This window comes from Procambarus clarkii, chromosome 30, assembly GCF_040958095.1.
Source record: "Procambarus clarkii isolate CNS0578487 chromosome 30, FALCON_Pclarkii_2.0, whole genome shotgun sequence".
NCBI classification, from domain to species: Eukaryota; Metazoa; Arthropoda; class Malacostraca; order Decapoda; family Cambaridae; genus Procambarus; species Procambarus clarkii.
The window spans coordinates 17,766,529-17,785,550 of NC_091179.1; the positions used below are offsets into that span (position 1 = coordinate 17,766,529).

General features: G+C 35.4%; 1 protein-coding gene across 8 annotated transcripts in view; it reads right to left on the reverse strand.

Annotated features, from left to right (window-relative positions):
• LOC123765471 (BCAS3 microtubule associated cell migration factor) overlaps window positions 1–19,022 on the reverse strand; it is a 39,854-nt gene that overhangs the window by 15,010 nt on the left and 5,822 nt on the right. For 3 of the 8 annotated variants that reach the window (XM_069333973.1, XM_045754073.2, XM_045754071.2), the window contains 13 exons: window positions 17,549–17,764; window positions 15,232–15,386; window positions 13,964–14,111; window positions 8,973–9,098; window positions 8,456–8,704; window positions 7,330–7,469; window positions 6,252–6,466; window positions 5,062–5,147; window positions 4,340–4,537; window positions 3,822–3,995; window positions 2,909–3,140; window positions 2,044–2,193; window positions 887–970 (listed from right to left, as the gene is read on the reverse strand). In XM_069333973.1, the coding sequence (XP_069190074.1) occupies window positions 887–970; window positions 2,044–2,193; window positions 2,909–3,140; window positions 3,822–3,995; window positions 4,340–4,537; window positions 5,062–5,147; window positions 6,252–6,466; window positions 7,330–7,469; window positions 8,456–8,704; window positions 8,973–9,098; window positions 13,964–14,111; window positions 15,232–15,386; window positions 17,549–17,764 (2,173 nt within the window). The remainder of the gene's footprint in view (window positions 1–886; window positions 971–2,043; window positions 2,194–2,908; window positions 3,141–3,821; window positions 3,996–4,339; window positions 4,538–5,061; window positions 5,148–6,251; window positions 6,467–7,329; window positions 7,470–8,455; window positions 8,705–8,972; window positions 9,099–13,963; window positions 14,112–15,231; window positions 15,387–17,548; window positions 17,765–19,022) is intronic. The other 5 variants (XM_069333972.1, XM_069333974.1, XM_069333975.1 and 2 more) reach the window with 3 other exon arrangements.

A 19,022-nucleotide genomic window follows, 5' to 3' on the forward strand; every position in this document is an offset into this window, starting at 1 on the left:
TGGCAAGTACATTATGGAAAAGACTGTTAATCATACTCCATTCCTGAATCAATGGAGTAGAACAAATACAAATATTTGTCCACTCTTTCATACTTTCAGCTGGCTCTTAATGATGTGTACAGAAACACTAGAGGATATATATATCTATTCTGTATACAGATATAATTCCAAAACTAAACATGGATCTTTGTCCTCATGAACATTTCAAAGTAAAAAAAATCTGAATTCAAGGCTTCCTTGCCAAGAACCTTAGAAAGTGTTAGAGAACTAGAAGCACATGTCTGGGATCTAATAATAAAAATGTGCAAATTTTCAAAATAAAATTACTGTAGATGATCTTGGTTAGATGGCAATTAATCACATTATGTATTGAATACCTAAATAAATTTTCTTGCACTACTGTAAGTGGATAATGCTCAGTCCAAGTACTTTGACCCAAGGCTTAGCTACACACTATAAAGCATCATCTAATATTTTCTTTTGTATATATTGTACTGTATATAGAAGCATAAATAGTTTGCAGACAGCACACACACACACACACATTAGGCTTAAAACCTGTTATTGTTGTGTACTAGAAAAACTTAACATTATAGTGAAATATGCAAGTGTTTATAACTATATGTATATATATATATATAAATAGTACATACAGTACTACGTCTGCTGGGCAAATATCCCATACACGAAGCACATCCCAAAGGAGACATTCTAGTACACGATCTTTTCACAAAACTTGTTAAATGGTCTGCTTCTAGGTTGTTATATTCACACAAACTATGATCAGCACAAGCTACAACCACATTACATACACCAAAAAACTGCTAGAGTACCATATTATATTCATGCAACACACATTCTGCACATATCACACACAAAGACATACCAAGCACAATGGTGCCTAATAGTTGTGGGCCAAGGCTCTGAAGTGAGCATAGTCGACGATATAATTTGGGGATGCCCTTGCCTCCTATAGAGAACAAAAGTATTGTTTTGCTTAAACCAGCAAAGTCTAGTTCAAACATGTGTCATTACAAGCACATGCACCTTTGCATATATAATGCACATGAGCAAACCTAGATTATATGGACATTCACTATTAAGTATTTACTGAATACTATTTAACACTAAATAACAGAAACAACAATCAAAAGAAATTATGAAGAAAAAAATTTACTTTTATTTTGCAAAGTAAGTTAGTAAGCAATATTTTGAGTTCAAATTGTTATACAAAATTCTATATTTAATCTAAACAAATATTTGTACACATAAATATTTGTAAAAGATAAAAAATACTTTCAACGTACAGGTATATTTTTCCTTTCATTCACCTGGACTGTATGGGTCTCGAACCGTGACCCCACGTGTGTGAGGCCGTAGCTCCATCAATATAGCTCTGTCCACATTTTTTCTGATAACTGTGTAATGACTGCATATTTAAGTACAATGCTAAAGAGATGGCTGAGTGAATATAACAAGCACCATTCTCAGCTTGATCATTTAGTTGGTCCCTCAAGATAAAATATGTCAAGTCCTCTTGACAAGAAATCGACACAAGACATTCCCGGCAGCTTTTCAAATAATCCTTGCAGATAGTCACTAGAGTTAACCTTAATCCAGCATGGCAATATGGAGTGATCCATAAAAACTCAAAACTGCATAAGAATCCTTCCTTGTTCTCATACCAAACAAGGTCTCCATCTAAGCCCACTACCCGCACACCAACCTAATAAGCCTCCGCTCCAGCAACCTCCAGATGGTAATTCCCTCAGTCACCACAGCATGGTTCCCATCCACTCTACACACAGAAAATAATGGAAAAACAAAAGAGGAAGAAGGACTTGAGGCAACCCCTATCTCAGTGATATTAACTCGACTCTACTAACTTCGCTACAAATGTATACCCGGTACTGTACTGCTAAATTCAAAATGCAAACTATATCATATTACAAGTGATCAAACTGTCACTCTTCAAGGCTACAAAAATATTCTACACAATACCCATCAACCAAGTTTCATAAAAATAATTGAGAAATCACTAACCAGTATCACCCCGATGAAATGAATGCTGGGTATCCATCATGGCGTCGGCAAGGTCATCTCGCAGCTGCATCATCATAGTTTCCGGATCTAAACTGCCAGAATCACCACCGTATCTCTCCATAAGTCTTGGCGATTGATCGTGACTACCAGCTATAGGATAAGACATTAAAAATGGTTAGCAAATTTCAACTAGTAAATTTAAATTTACAGTAGAGATTTACAGTACAGTAAATTTAAATTTACAAATTTAAATAATTTAAATTTGAGGTAATTTATTACTTCTAGTATTCTCATGTTACCCCATGGTTATTAGTTATAATGGTGTACTTATTTATTTGATTTAAAATGGCATGAAAATAATGGTCAAAGTAATTATTAATGATCTGAGATTCAAATGATGCAATTTAAGAATCTTTATTAATAAATAAAACACAGATACTGGTATAATCCAAATTGTTTCCAACTAAATCTTTCATATTTACAGTTAAGCAATTTACTGAATTAGCAATAACAAATCTTTGAAATTGTTTACTATTCATATGAATTAAAAACAAGTTAACTAAATACAAGTACAGTATTCAAAAAGCAAATGACCAGTTGATGACAAAACCACATACCAGAAAACAAAGAAATGCCGACATTTCGGTCCATCCTGGACCATTATCAAGCTGTGTGTGACTTGAAAATGGTCCAGGATGAACCCGAAATGTTGCAGCTCCTTCATCTTTTGGTGTGTAGTTTAGTCATCGTATCTTCAGCCACGTTATTGTGACTCGTCTGCAAATGACCAGTTCTATAAATACCATATTAAATAATATTATACAGAATATTTTAAATAATATCACAGGTACATTACAGTACTTACTAAGTGAACCAGCTTCAATCAGTACTGGAACACTTGCACCACCAGTACCAGGCATGTTGACTGGTGATGACCGTGGAGGACGGTCCAGGGAAGAAACAGAGATGGGAGTTCCTTCATAACCTCCCTGGCCACCTCCAGCATAGCCTGACCCCACACTAGGAATTGATTTGAATGTAAACTGTGGACCCATCCAGAGCCGCCGATGAGGCCCAGAATGTGTGTGAATTTCCACCTGGAAATTATAATTGTCAGGTAGCCATATAAAGGCAATATATTATTTGGCAATTAAATCTGTTGAAACAAATATCTTAACTGGCACAACCAAACCTGCATGTAGAGAGAGAAACTGCATTAAAATTAATTTTATACAGTATATACATTTTGATCTGTAAACTGAGAATGACTTACAACATACATGACTCATTTAACAAAAATTTTTGTTTCCCACAAAGCTCACTTGTGCTAAAACCAGGTGTTTTTTTACTTACATAAACATACATCCACCCCACCATTTTCCACTTTCCAGGATGGGGGGTATCATCAGCTCGGAGAAAAATAGAGGTCGGGACAAAGAAAGTAACCTTTCTGAGAATGAACCTTGGATGCCCCCAGAGTCAGCTTTTAAGAGTAAGTCCAAAGGGCTGTTTATAGGGGTGCAGTTTAAGAGTTAAAGGCCTCAACTTAATGCATGTGCAGTTAAAACATGAATAAAAATGCATGAGCTATAAATCATAAGAGTAAATACTTAGAATTCTCATTGATAAAAAAAATAGATATAAAAGATAATCAAGTACATGCATTTTTATTGAAAGTTTATAGCTTTTCAAACCTGGGTTACCTGAAAACACAAACAATTAATAATAATTCAATTAACCATAATAAGTATAAAAATAAGAATCTAACTTAATGTTACCTGGGCCATCCACCGTTCCTCTGGGTCATCATGATCAAAAGAATGGGCAGGCGACAGTGAACGCGGTCGTGTAGGTGATAAAGGAGTCAATAGTGGAGATGTCATATCTAACGGAGGTCTCAGTTCCACACTAGTGGATTCTCGAACCAGTGCCCACTGAGCACTAGCATGAACCTGAGGTAGAACAATATCTTAACAAGCCAATTCCCACAGAAACAGAAATGTGTGTGCAGCTATTATCATAACACTTCCCACATTAACAGGCCTGACAATCTCAGGCACAACTGCCTTTGTGAGCATCTGAGTGGAATAGGTAACCAAAAATCAGGTATTCAGTAAATATAAAAAGTTACATTCTAAATAAGACACCTGAATGCTGATTCTTCCCTAAGAGTTCCTAATTTTCCAGTGCCTTTTTTCTTTATATCAATCATGATTAAATTAAATAATATTTGTAAATATTTTATTATTATACAGTACTGTAGTTCTATGATCCAAAAGAATATATGACAGCTTGCCTCTAATTCAATAGGCGAGTCTTCGGTAACCTTGTCCTGGGGTATACTGGCAGCAGGATGAGGCTCGAGATGATATTCCAAGAGGTTTCCATGATAAGCCATTACAAAAAGTGAATCCATTGTTCTTCTTTGCTTGTCTCGTGGTACAGTCGGGGACCCGGCAAGCCAGCCACGGGGACTTCCAAATACAGAAGACACCTAACAGACGAGTGAAAAATATACACACTATTATTAAATACCCATATTTAAGGCAATTAATATCTTTATATAATAATCTTCCATATATACAGAAAAATATGCTTATTACATTTATTTAGCCACAAAATAGTTAATTATATTTTGTTCGCTTTTCATATTCTACAACCAGCTCAATTATTACATTTAAATATCTTACTTTGTCTCAAACTACAGTTTACAGTTAAAAACAATCCTTTTCACTACTCTATTGTAAAACAAAATTAATTCAGAGTAAAACTGAAAAAAACTATTATCACTTCCTATCCCTCATTCTATAAACTAGCGTAAAACAAAATTATTACTTTTGTAGTCACATGGAGCATATGCAATTGCAAGAGCAACTTTTACCTTTTCAAACCTAAAATAAATGAGCAAGCACTTTATATTGCAGCATGAGAAGTAGTTCATGCTCATTCTACTCTTGTTATTCATTCATACTTATTTTTGTCCATTCATGAAACCACTAGGATTCCTAATGCTCTAACCTTGATTATGTCATCACCGCTTGGAGACTTTGGAGACTTGGTACTAGGAGGACTTCGACTTGGAGACGGACCTGTACCCATGGAACCTTCATAATAAAAATGATCTATATATATATATAAAATGATCTATATATATATATAGATCATTTACTTTATATAAATATATACTTTAGAAATTCAGTAAAGAGTGAATGAAAGAGTGTCGAGTGAATGAAAGAGTGTCGAGTGAATGAAAGAGTGTCGAGTGAATGTCTTGCCCAAATTTAGTAACATGCTGAAAGCTATACTCTTAGTGTCCTGTCTTTCCTATAATCTTTGTCTATGAACTTTTGAAGTCTTCAATGGTTCTGGCAGACAAGAGCCCTCACAATTTAATTTAATTTATTTCACCCATTTACCACCCTGTTTGGTTTGGAAAAAGAGAGTTTTGTGTGAACATGTATGTACATGTGTAATTATCTAAGTGCAGTCGTAGATGTATGAACATGTGTGTGTGCATGTTTTTAGCTGTTTATTTGTACATTTTCACTACTTAGTATATAATACTATATATATATATAAAATAGTAACCAAGAGGAATAAACTTGATTACAGAGGAATGGCAGATAAGGCAAAACCAAACTTAACATACTTTGAAGTACAGTATATTATTTCACTAATTATAATGAAACTAAATTAATCTCAATAACAAAGCAAAACTATAAACCTTAAAGATTAATCTGAATATCAGAGTATAGTATATGACACCAATTCAATGCTGTACAATCAAAAGGCCCCCTTTTTGTAAGTAACCCCCTCCCAAAAAATTAACATTGTAAGTTAATGAACAGAAACAAAACTTCGCAGATGAATGTACGGATAAAGAGACAATCATCTGAAAAACTGGCCCATAAATTTTGTCCCTCTGATATCTCTTTCTTTGGATTAAGATTAATTAATATTTAAGAGATGTGGTCTCTTGTCTATTTACAGAATAACAATAGAATGTTTCCCATTTCAGAAGCAGCATTCTAATCCAGGAAATAAGCGGATCTGCTTCACCAAAAATCTATACTTATTTTTCATTAAAATTGATCACAGGATTGCAACAGAGTCCTTCCGTTACATCCTGACTTCCAGAGAACCGGGTGCTATTCGAGCAGGATTACGCCGTTGTTCTGATGCATAATTAATTAAACAAAATTACTCACCAATGAGATTTTGCAGTAGAGGCTGTCTAAGTTGTACAAGAGGTTTTATGATGGTTGGCGTTGGATAAGGTGGGTACCGTGGATTAGGATAAGCCAAATTAGGGCTTACTTCGAAAGCAAATTTTGAGGAATTAGGCGAAGCTGAAAGTACTGGTGAATTACGTCCTGATGAAGGAGTGTCATCAAGCCCTGCACTGCGATGGAAACGACTTAACCTGGCAAAATTACAAAACATTTGTCATACAGTATATTGTAGGCGTTACTATAAGGACATAATGCTGATTAAATGTATAGAGAGACATGTGGGTGAGGCATAAAAGTCTGTTAAACAGGAACAAGATGTATTCACCATGACATTTGTGTTCAAGACCATTTGAAGCTATTGTTAACCTGTTGACTGTGCCACCAATTGGTACTAGGAGGGTCATACAAGCTGTATGACTAAAAAATTTAAACAACCTTTTCATGGCAAACAAAATTAAAAAGTCAATTTTCTTGTTGTTTCCATTTTCCAATAAATAATTTTGTATTTATTTGTTTACATTAGTTCTTCACATTGTCTTCTCATCATCCTAATTTTGAGATATAAATTTTGCCAATATATATGTCTTACTGCTCTAATGATAAACTGCACATTGTTTTACCAATATATGTATATATCATCATTCAAATTGTAAGCTAAATGTTATTCAATTTATGCCAAAAATGTTAAGTTTAACTTAGACTGATGTATACCTGTGCAGTCCAGCTATTATTGTAACAATTTGTGTAAGTTGCCTTGAATAAGCTTTCTAATTCTAATTATATGGACCAAGTAACCTGAACCAGGGTATACAAGACCCCAAGGCATACTGTATTATCATTTTAAATACAACCAATGAACATAATCATTAAGTTTTGGGGAGGAGGAACAGGAGGGGGTATTTTATTTTTTTTTTAGTCCATTTTCATAACATTTTTAATAATAACATAGTGTGTTCTTTCTGTATATACCACAAAGACTTTATAAAAATATTACACACAGTCTATTACATATACACATACATACTCTCCTTTCCCACCCATACCATTATCTTACCTGTTAACTACACAATTTGAGGTGTGTGTTCGAACTCCAATATTTCCCCCATAAGGTGTTATGGGAAAAACATGTGTTGTTCCCCGATGAGTTGAAACGGCCACCCAACGTGAATCAAGAGAAAATGATATGTCAGTAACCTGGAAAATAAAAATGGCAAGTGAACTTCATTGTGAAAGAAAACCTCAACTAAACCTTAAGCTTAACAGTTTTATCCTTTACAATGCATTGACACACACTGTCTTGTTATGAATGAAGGATGACAGGGTTCAGTGGGTTCATGACCATTAATGTTCTTGGCATCTCAGGGTCACACTCAAGTCACCCCCAAAATGTTTATACTCTTTTTACATTTTCTCAGCTAGTTTTTGAGTTATAAACTATAAATTGGGTGTCAAAACGTTCATAAATGAATTTGCTAGAGAATAGAGCTCATATAAAATATGTTTTTAATAATAGTTCATGCATGACAGTCCTGAATATATGAATTTTTATGAAAGTTTCAGCATTCCTCATGTATTTATCAAATAAAAATATAAAATATGGAAATATGGACATATAGTATCACAATATAAGGAGATATACATAACTTTCATACTTTTCCTACAGGGAACTTGCAAAGAATAGTGAAAATATTTAAAAGCAGAGCAATTATAATTGTTCTGAGTGGGAAGTAGTTACTTGATGTGAGCTCTAAATTATGATAAACTATTGATAAACTGTTAAAACTATTCATGCTGTGCTCAAAAAATTACAGTACAAGTAACAAATTAATGAAAATATAGTAGGTGATTTTTGGTAATTTTAAAATAGATGATGAATTTTACTGTGATTAGAATTTTTACTGTCAAAGCATGGATGGTGCATTTGAACATCACCAGAAAGCCAGTGTTAAGTATCATTACACTGGCAAATGATGAATGAATCATTTTTTAAAAATCCATTTAAAACAAATGAATCAAAACACTGATACACAGGATCAGTCATTATAGCATATCCTCCCTCAAAAAAAAAGCAAGGATATCATTCCTTGCCCTGTCAACTGCTAGCTAAATTTTTTAATTGATAATTTTCCTTCATATATCAAAGCCTAAATTATACATTTCTTGTAATAGTGCTCCTTTACCTTTGCTGTGGTATCGCCTCTATGTAGTGTGTACAGATGATGAATAGCAGATTGGGAGGCAGACAAAGGATGAGGCTGCAGGCGGAAGAGATGGAAATTGTGACCCTGCTTGTCAGCTGTAAGCAGCAGCATTCCTGTTGGATCAAAGCTCAGTGCCACAATGGGAGCTCCGTGGTGAGCAGTAAAGTGAGCGACGATGCCATTAGTGGTGCCACTACTCATAAGACTTATCTCGCCAGAACCCACTATCTGATGCAAAATAAAAAATTCTGCTATAAACCACCAGAAATCAACAAAATCTTAAAATACTAATATAAGGAGAAATTAAAATTATACAAATGAAAAAGTGAATGAAATAATTATACAAATTTAATGATTTGCATAGTGAACTTGAAGGACATTTCCCACACTTAATACCCAATCACATGAAATATTTACTATTATTTTTTTACTTTTTAATACAGACAATTAAGAATAAAAATAATCATAAATGCAAAAATAAACACTAGAATCCTACCTGAGTGTCGATAACGGTTACAACACCAGGTGTGGGAAGGTTCGTCGGAGGAGTCTGCTGGGCTTGAGATCCTACCCGCTGACCCATCAGGTTGGACGCAACACTCTCACTTAGTTCTTTGAGACCCTGGAGAATGAGGCATACATGTTCGGTTATCTTGTTAAATTTATAATCTATATAAGAAATACATAAGAAATATATGAATACAGTAGTAAAATACTGATAAAATTAACTTGATTAAAGGAATGAAGCCAAGAGAAAGAATTATAACTATTTTCTGAGCAAGGTCCCTTCAGATGTCCACTGCACCAGAGCCAGAATCTATCCAAAACACCGCTTACAAGCCAGGAACTAGTGGACTATTTTCTGAGCAAGGTCCCTTCAGTTGTTCACTGCACCAGAGCCAGAATCTATCCAAAACACTGCTCACAAGCAAGGAACTAGTAGACTTTTAGTGCGGCCATGACAAGAAACTTTCCAAATAGTCTTGCCATGTAGCTGGAGAAGAACAGTGAAGAGCTCTAATACCAAGAGAAATCACTAGCAATAATACCAAAGTGCAGAGCAAATCTCTGAATACCCACAAGTAATAATGTTAATTGTAATTATACCCAGAATTGTAACCCAGTTCCTCAGGGCTATGCCCTGGAGAGTGTTTCACCAAGCCATCACACTGATAATTGGATATCCTTGCAAGTCATGTTATCACATGCAGATGTTAAGAAGTTTGTATAGCTCTTTCGTGTTTCAGTGGATGGTTTCTTTCAGTAATGAATTGAGACTCCATTGCCTCCCCCTCAAAATCACGTGGCAAGACCACTTGAAAAGTTCCTTATAAATGGTCTATAAATCGACTCAAGCCTGGTTGAGTTGATTAATAGTGAAGTGAACAGTGTCCTGGGTTGACGATGGCTCAGGAAGCAACTGAGGGACTGATTAGAAAGAAGCATTTCAATCTTCAACACTTTTTTTTGGTTTAACATTGTAATTTTAACCCAAGGTCAAGCACCGGAATTTGGGGAAATATTCAGTGATGTTTCACAAATAAATTGAAGTGGCCATGGTGATACAGTGTAAAACGATAGTATTGAGGCCTTGTACAATACATTATTAATGTTGTATACAGTATATTATTAATATAGTGTACCATAGATTATAAATTCAGAAATAAAAATGTTTACTGAATTTATAATGAATTTCAAGTCAATAAATAATAAATAGCCGGAGAAAACTCTTCCATTACAAATAAAAGAATTTCAAATCTTTGAAACGTTTTCTTCATAAACAGTGTCCACACAACATTACTGAATACTGTAAGAAGTTGTAACATTATAAATATTTTATGCATCAAAGTAATTTTGTTATGGGGGTTAAAGCTTTATGCAAATGTACTATACACAAGAGATGTGCAATACTGCACAAATTTAGGTGTTCAATGTTTAAGGGAGAGTCTACACCCCCAACTGGTGTGGTAAAATGTAAATGTAAAGTAAAATGAAGACACGCATTAGCCAGCCCAGGGGCCAGATTCACGAAGTAGTTACGCAAGCACTTAAAAACCTGTACATCTTTTCTCAATCTTTCGGGGGGGGCTTTGTTTACAATTATTAAACAGTTAATGAGCTCTGAAGTACCAGAAGGCTGTTTATAACAACAATAACAGTTGACTGGGAGGTTTTCATGCTTGTTAACTGTTTAATAAATGTAACCAAAGTTGTCAAAGATTGAGGAAAGATGTACACGTTCGTAAGTACTTGCGTAACTGCTTCGTGAATCTGGCCCCAGAACTGAAGTGGAAAATAAAATTTGGTGAAGAATACTGTACAGACAAAGAATTTTTAGAATGCTGTATGTACAAACATGTTTTGAAAGAAAGTAGTAATCCCTTTTAATATAAGTCAAAATGAACAGTAGAAATTATGTACCAGGACTGTAATTTTCAAAAACATAAGAACAAGAAGGCATTTTCTGGCAGCACAAGACCGCACTTACAATAATAAACGTTTCACAATATATTAAAACCTTCAGTGAAAATGTTGCATGTAGCATTAGCAATAAATCTGCATGGAAATACAGTACGCAGTTGATCTATCTCTGCTGCATGGAGGTGATACTCTAATGTTATTAATTTGTTTACTGGCCATTATAAATTTCACACACTGAAAGCTTAAAAGGTAATGTGTATAAGTATTTAACAATCTAACATCTAATTCAGAATACTACAAGAAATTAACTTCTGAAACTTACAAGACAACATACAATACAGTACTAGTACTTCTATATTAAGTGCAGTATTTCTACTGAAACATTAAACAAAATATCTGTTGAAGTTCTAAATTTACTGAACTAACGATCTACAGTATGTGTACTTCATAGCTTATATTACACGAGTGAGATTATTAAGTGATATAAGAATACTGTAAGCAGGGAAGGCCCCCTATGAAAATCAAGGGATAAAAATAAGCAGAGCCAATTTTTAAAAGAAAAACAAAATACTCAACTAGCTTGAATGTGTATGTGCTGCTCATGAAAATATGTAAATATTGTATAGAATTATTTAACATTATAACTAGTGCATCTAATAACTACAGTAAGAGGCTCACTGGAGCCTGTGTTTGCTAACATTAAACCCATAGAACAGATACAGAACATAGTGTACTGCATTCCTATGTTCATTTACATCACCATCAAACACAATAAAATCATCCATCCTGTGCCCAGTGCCCAATGCAAAACGAAACAATGCCTGTAAGGTCATATCTTCAAAGGATGGCAATCATCAGAAGCAAGGAAAGGACAGGAAGGCCAAATACAACAACCAGCAATCAGGTGTGTTCCTACAAGGCGTTAAAAAGACAGGTGAAAGAATGTGTGTTAAAAATGGTAAAGATGACATGGCAACTACTGGCCTACTATTAACCTATTTCCAGGATGAATCCCACAATAGTTACCTAACTCCCAGGTACCTATTTATTGTTTGAAGAGAGGCATCCGGTGAAACAAAATTTGCCCAACTGTTTCTGACGTGCCCATGGATTGAATCCAGATTACTCATTTGTAAGCCAAGGATTACAAACCTTGGCTTACAAACAAGGTTGTAATCCAAGGTTTGGATTCTCTTCTCCTTGGTTACTGGGAGAACCACCTTCAATGGTTCCTCTCAGCAGGTATGAGAGGCAACAAGATGGATTTAGATAATATGATGGTTCCTTACCATCATATTATCATCACATCACTATCATAGGCTAACATAATAATCATCACTGCATATACTGTATATATTGAGGCATTCTTTTAACCTTTGCATACAGACTACTTTTGAATATATTTCATGTTAAAAATAAACAAAAATAGTTCAATAATACTCAAATCTTTTTCAGACCTTTCTTAGCATCACAGAGACTGCCATATTTTTGCATCTAGCACAGAAATGAGCTTTTCATTTTCACTTAAAACTTGATTTCTGAGCTATTCTGCTCGACTGTAGATTCCCAGATGTACAGATACAAACTGTACCAGAAAGCAGAGACTGTATGGTAAATCTGACTACCAAGCTGAATTGTAAAGCAGAATGTAAACAATGGACTCGTACTGTGGGCCTATGTGATGAAAGCAATACAGTATGCATTCACTCCTCTGAATTTATGATTCATATGCAAGAAGTTTACAGTGTCTAATGTTTATATTTTATTTATTGCCCTCACAATAAAGCATAATGGATTGTACTGTCAATTAGTACCTTTGCTAAAGAAATGCTGATTATTACCAATAGTTTCAATCCTAGAGCAGAGAAAGCAAAATATAAAGAAACCTAATCAAAAGTACTACAAAATATGATTAATATGAAATATAAAGCGAGCAAACTGAAGTGGCAATAATTTATAATAATGTAACCATACAGAAAACTGCCATGCACTTTTTTATCACTGTGATACAGAGTATTTCCAAGTCAGGGACTTTTTCTTTCTTTCTTTCTTTCTTTGTGCTGTTCACACAGTGCAATTTGAAAGTGCCATACTTTCCCTGAAAATACTTAGCAAAATAGAATTAGGAACAAAAGTAGGCCTTTCTTAAGTTAAAAGAAATTTTAATTTTGTCTTTTAGTTGATGAAATAAGCTTTGAAAAATTTTTCAAACAGCTCAATTATAAATTTCTTAATTTAATTAACAGCAAACTAAATTTCAGGGCAGAAGCTCATAAAATGTGCAAAACGTGAGGGATAGCTCGAAAGCAGCAGTGTTTTGAAAAAATATCGTGTTTGCAAAACAATCAATGCAATCAAAAGCTTCTGTGTTCTACAAACCTTAGTAAGGGACTTGGCAGCATGAAAAGTAAATGCACAAGACCTTAACGCATGTATTGAACTTAGAAAAAAACAGCCACATGAAGCTAAACACTCGTGAACAAAACTGTAAACATGTTTCCAATCAGCTTGCTGAAACCAACTTCATGTAATGTGCCTACAGTACTCCAACTTCTTATTGACTAATACACTCCCACCTGCCAGTCTTTTCAGTGACTTCCTATGTCCAATTATACCTCTTTGAATCATAACATTACACATGATTCATGCAAGTATAAAAAATGTGCTAGGAGCTATGGTCTGCCCATACCATTACACCACCACCAGATAGAAACCCCCAAGCAAAGACCAAGCCCTCTGACTTGACACATTCTTCCTGAATGGTCCCCCATGATTGTTGAGCAGGCTCAAGACCAAATTCAGTCAAGTGCCTTGGATTTCCTCCTAAGAAACTTTGATTTCATTTGTGCATGACATATTTTGTGTGTGCCTGATGACTTAACTAGCATGTGACCCGGTGTATCCTTCTTTGTTCTGTTTTGGTTTGTGGGTTCAGCAAGGAGTTCCTCCTCTCAACATTCCCACTACATTCACAGTTTCTTCAAGAATTTCCTGAAGGAAAATAATTTTTGGAATTAGGAAAAAAGGCAAATAACTAAACAGCAATAAACAAAATATTCAACACACCTTGGTGAGGGACTTTGCTGCATGAAAGACAGTGGCTTTGTATGATGTGGATCCCTCAGAAATCATTCCACCACATGACTGATGTAGGGGAATGAGGCGCCGATCTGCATATGCCAACCAACGGTCACCTAAGGCTATTGGATTCACACTGAAAACAAGAACAGTAAATGATATTCCTGAATTCTCTCACTTTTACACAAACTGATAACAAAATATTCACATTACACAACATTCAGGAGGAATGAGTTTTTAATGCCAAGGCCTTTGGTGCAACATTACCATATCAAGTAGCATACAGGTTGCCATAGAAACACTATCATAGAAAATATCCAAAGGGAAATTTGTAATCCTTATCATGCTTAATGGGACAGCCCTCCCTCCCTCTTTACATCATAAAAACAATTTCCCAGCACAAGCAAGTGGCGACACAAGAACCTGACCTAAACGGCAGTCAAAAATTTGACTGTATTCTACACTTGAAGGTGGAAGACATATTTCATATGCACATATTTTCTGCACATATTTCATTTGTTTTGAGGCTAAATTTAAGGAGAATCATACAATCAAGGTGTATAGATGGTAAGGAACTAATGAACATGGATAATGCAAGTTTTAGATTTTCTATACAGCACAGGACTTAAAGAGCTTATCTACATGTTTTTCTTTCATAGAATGCTAATTTCTTATTTTACGTCTCGCACTCTTTTTGCCTCAATTCATACAATGACTTTTGAATATTATCAAACGAGTGCTTAGAAATGATGATGACCGAGGGTCAAGAATGCTGAAGATAGTGGGAGATGGATTATGCTAGAAAAAAGATAACCAGAGTACAAGAAAGTTACACGAGGTACAGTAGTAGCCACAGCTTACAGCTTAACCAATGTGATCTTCTCTGAGTGCTAAGAAGAAATGCACATGAAAGATGCACAGGCAATGGCAAAACCTGAAAAATGATAAACTTCAGCAAGGGCTTTAATATAATTATAATTTAATGAAGAATTCACTAACAAGTGGTCACACTTCATCAAAGCATTTACCTTGAAACAGATATATATAAAATAATGAAGATGATATGTCAATTCAAATATTTGAAGACGAAAAAGAACAAACTATGATACAGTAACAAAGTCCATTTGAGAAATATTAAAGATGCAAGAGTATTGAGAATAAAATGCAACATCAGTTGTGATGAGGTCTACCAAAATTGACGAGGCAATCGCAATACGTGCAATCGAGAGGAAAAAATAAACTTCAAAGGAGCATACCTGGGGCCAGGACAGGGGTAGCACGTAGTGACAGTGAAGGTATCTTCCAGAGATGCAGCATCAAAAACAGCTAGTTTCTCCGGAAATGCGATGACGACAACATTCTTATTTGCATTGATGTCATAAACTGGATGTTTGAATTTTATAGTTTTCACCTAAAAATAAAGAATTTGCTTTTCATTTTCTTAAGAGTTCTGTAAGAATGATCAATGTTGCTTTGACACTGATGTTGTCATCAGACAACAAATATGGTCTTACATCACTGTAAAAGTGCACCCCATGTAAAATACTAAGATAAATATTGGCTTTCCATCTGAAGAAGTGCTTTCTTGAACCCCTCTATGCCCCTTTTATTTTTTCTTCTAACTTCACAATATTCACGTACAATGTCTCCTAGTTGATCAATGTCCTTTCCTACACCTTTTGCCAGCATTATCTCCCTTCTAGCTCTTTTTTTTTTTCACCTTCTAAGGAAGGATGGGTACCCCCCCATTCCTCAAGCAGTTTTACTCTTAAAATATACCATGCCCCTTATTTTGTAGTTAACATTACAGTATTCAGATGAAAATACAAAAATTATTTGGAATAGAAAACAATCTACCAAACAAGATATTAGCATAATAAAAGGTATTAAAATAAAATAATTTTAATTCAAAACACAGCTGAAAATCTGTCACCTTCAGAAAGGTAAATTTAAAGCTAGAAAATAAATTACCAACTCTAAGCATTATTATATAAATAATAGTTGTGAAAATAGTAATACCTCAGAATTCATATGCCATAAGAAGTATAAAATATGCTTCGAGCTTGGAAGAAGCTCCTTTCCATGCATTATGCCACTCCCAGAGGGTATTTAAAATGCAGTAAGCTACATCCCAAAGCATCTGAGCTTGTCACTCAAGTCACAAGACTGAGAGTGACAGGAGTCTTGTGACAGGAGGGAGTGAAACTTACTGGAAGCCTTATGATAATATATTATATATTATTATATTACAGTATATGTTATCTACAACTTCATGTTGTAGAGGACACAGCCTGGAACGTGAGTGCTGGAAGAGCACATTTCGCCCTTTCAATATAGCAATAAAGTTGAATCTATTCACCCGATGTTAAATTCTGAAAATAATACTCATGGCCCTCTTCATCCTTAACCAGTGTGGCACCAAGCAAATTACACAGAATTAGAAATTTCCATTGTTGGACTAGGGCATGGAGGGAATACCAGGTGGAAAGGATTTCATTCAAGAGATGCTATTGAGCATCTACTGAGTACATTAGCTTCCTTTCAGATGCCTGTTAAGGAAACATCAGCTGGCTAGTATTTAGTCAGCCATCATGCTAAATAAATAAGGTAGTGCTTGGTCCTCTAGATTTAACTAACCGAGTCTGATAACCAGGCTGATTATAAATGTGCAAACTTTCTATGTCCTAACAGGACAGAGAAATTTAAGGTGGTAAGTCTTGATCAAGGGACCTCACAGAGAAAACCATACATGTCTGTTCTGAATTGTTCCAATGTTTAGAACTTCACCAGTAGAACACTGAAAGAGTTCATGACAATCATAAATTAGCTGCATTCATCAGCTATTTATGCTGATGAATGCAGCAGTCACTACTCGTGGCCCTTACATCCAAATCATAATGTAACAACAAAGTTGATTGCACAAATCATAACTATCGTTTGAATTTTCCATTATTATTTTCCAGCTAAAAAAAACACAATCATTAAAACCCAAGGTGGAAAAGTATGTTGGCATGAGACCCCACACACTGAAATACTAAAGCCCAGAACCCAGCAATGGAAAGGTCTAAAAATAAGTACTAGTCATCCAGCATAAAGCAGATCCTTAAAACACCATAACAACTATGTTCAGTTGAATAGCAGAGGGTCAACCGTGAATATAACCCCCATAGCTGGAGACAATAGGAGGAAAAAACCATGAACTGGACAAACCAGGAACTGGACCACTGAGAATACAAATAGGACACTGAAGAAGCCATATCTGATGGCAATGTTCTTCACCTGCCTACTGTCACTACTGCAGTCAGGATGTGTGTGATCAGTGAATGTGGGCAGAACTTAGGTTCTGTGATTGGGTCAAAGCATGAGCAGAACTCTCAGAGCAAAATGATTTTGATTAAACTGATTGTTACCAAACTTCCAAAGCACCTTGGCAATACAGGAATGCTACAAGCCCCTGTGGTATTCTGTATAACATCTGCCCGACTCCAATAATCCTATGAGAGTGCATCAGATCAGACACCCTCTGAAAGCAGCAGAATGCACGTTCAGAAAAAGTAGAATTTTAGTACATACCTGTTCACCTGTTTTTAGCGATATAAAGGAAACGGTGCAGAACTGAGGGCCAGGCCCAGCAGTATCACACAGTGCAATAATTGGCCGCTTATGGGAGTAATGATCAACAGTACTCTCAGAGGTGGAGGGAGTTGGCAGGACCTTGAGAGTACGCACAGCTCCCTGACGCCATGACAAAACTTCCATGGCCTCCCCATTGACTGGTATAACCCATGCCTGCAAACAAACAGAAATTATCACCCATTTTGTTAATCTTCTCTTTTTTTTCATTAATAATTTATACATCCCTCACTGTTTACAGGAATTCTAAGCTAATTCCTGTTTACAGGAATTGCTAAGCTAAAATTCTAAGAATTCTTCATTCTGCACTGAAGTGCCTTCTTTAGCCAATATAAAAGCCATCTGATTATTCCACACAATTCAATTTAGTGGCTGACATAAAATGTCTACAAAAAAGCTTCATAATAAAAATCCATAAAAGCTTCCATAATTTTTCCTCTCATATTTTTCTATATTTATTCCACTTTCTTTCCATCAACATTATCTTCATGCATTTTATGCAATTTCTGTCTGTGATGTAAAATTCAAGATGAAGTAAACAAAACTTTATATAGTTTTGACATTCTGTATCAAAATCAAATTGGAACCCTGTACAATCAGACTTGCTGATAGGGAGAAGCATACACAGGTAGGTACTCTACTTTTCACTTCAAAATTCAATATACTGTATTTGGCTTAAGGGGTCCGATTCACCGACATCGGTAAAAGACATTGAAAAAATGCGAAACAGTAAAATATGCCTAAAATATAGAAAATGTAGCAACACTTTGGTGCAAAAAATATGCCCATGATGACGCACGTACAGTATACTGTATTAGGCCCTTTTCACCATACCTCTATAGTGTTATCTGTTACCTCTATGGTGCTATCTGTTACCTAGCAGTAAATAGGTACCTGGGTGTTAGTCAGCTGTCATGGGCTGCTTCCTGGGGGTGGAGGCCTGGTCGAGGACCGGACCGCGGGGACACTAAAAAAGCCCCGAAATCATCTCAAGATAACCTCAAGATGGGGTTTACTGTACGGGTTGACTGCCCTGGGCAGCTCATGTGGACCCCTTGCTCAAAACATCTCGTGTTTATATAAATAATTATTCATGCAAATTCTGTATAGATACTGTATATAAGTTTGTTTTATGCTTGGCTAGCAACTCTCAACAAGTCAAAGGTTAACACTTGGTGGGAGTTAATAACTGGTTAACAATTGACTCTGTATGGTAACCTGTTATTGTCTCGACTCACCATACCAGCTTAGTGGTTCGCTATGGTGAACACAAATGTAGACATGTACATATATATATATAACGTGTGTGTGCATATAGTGTAATAACAACAAAAGGAGTAAGTTGGGAGGAGCTATTTTGGTGAGGGAGGTGGTGTCATCTGCTGGCTGATATGTGACTTGTCATGCTGTGTAG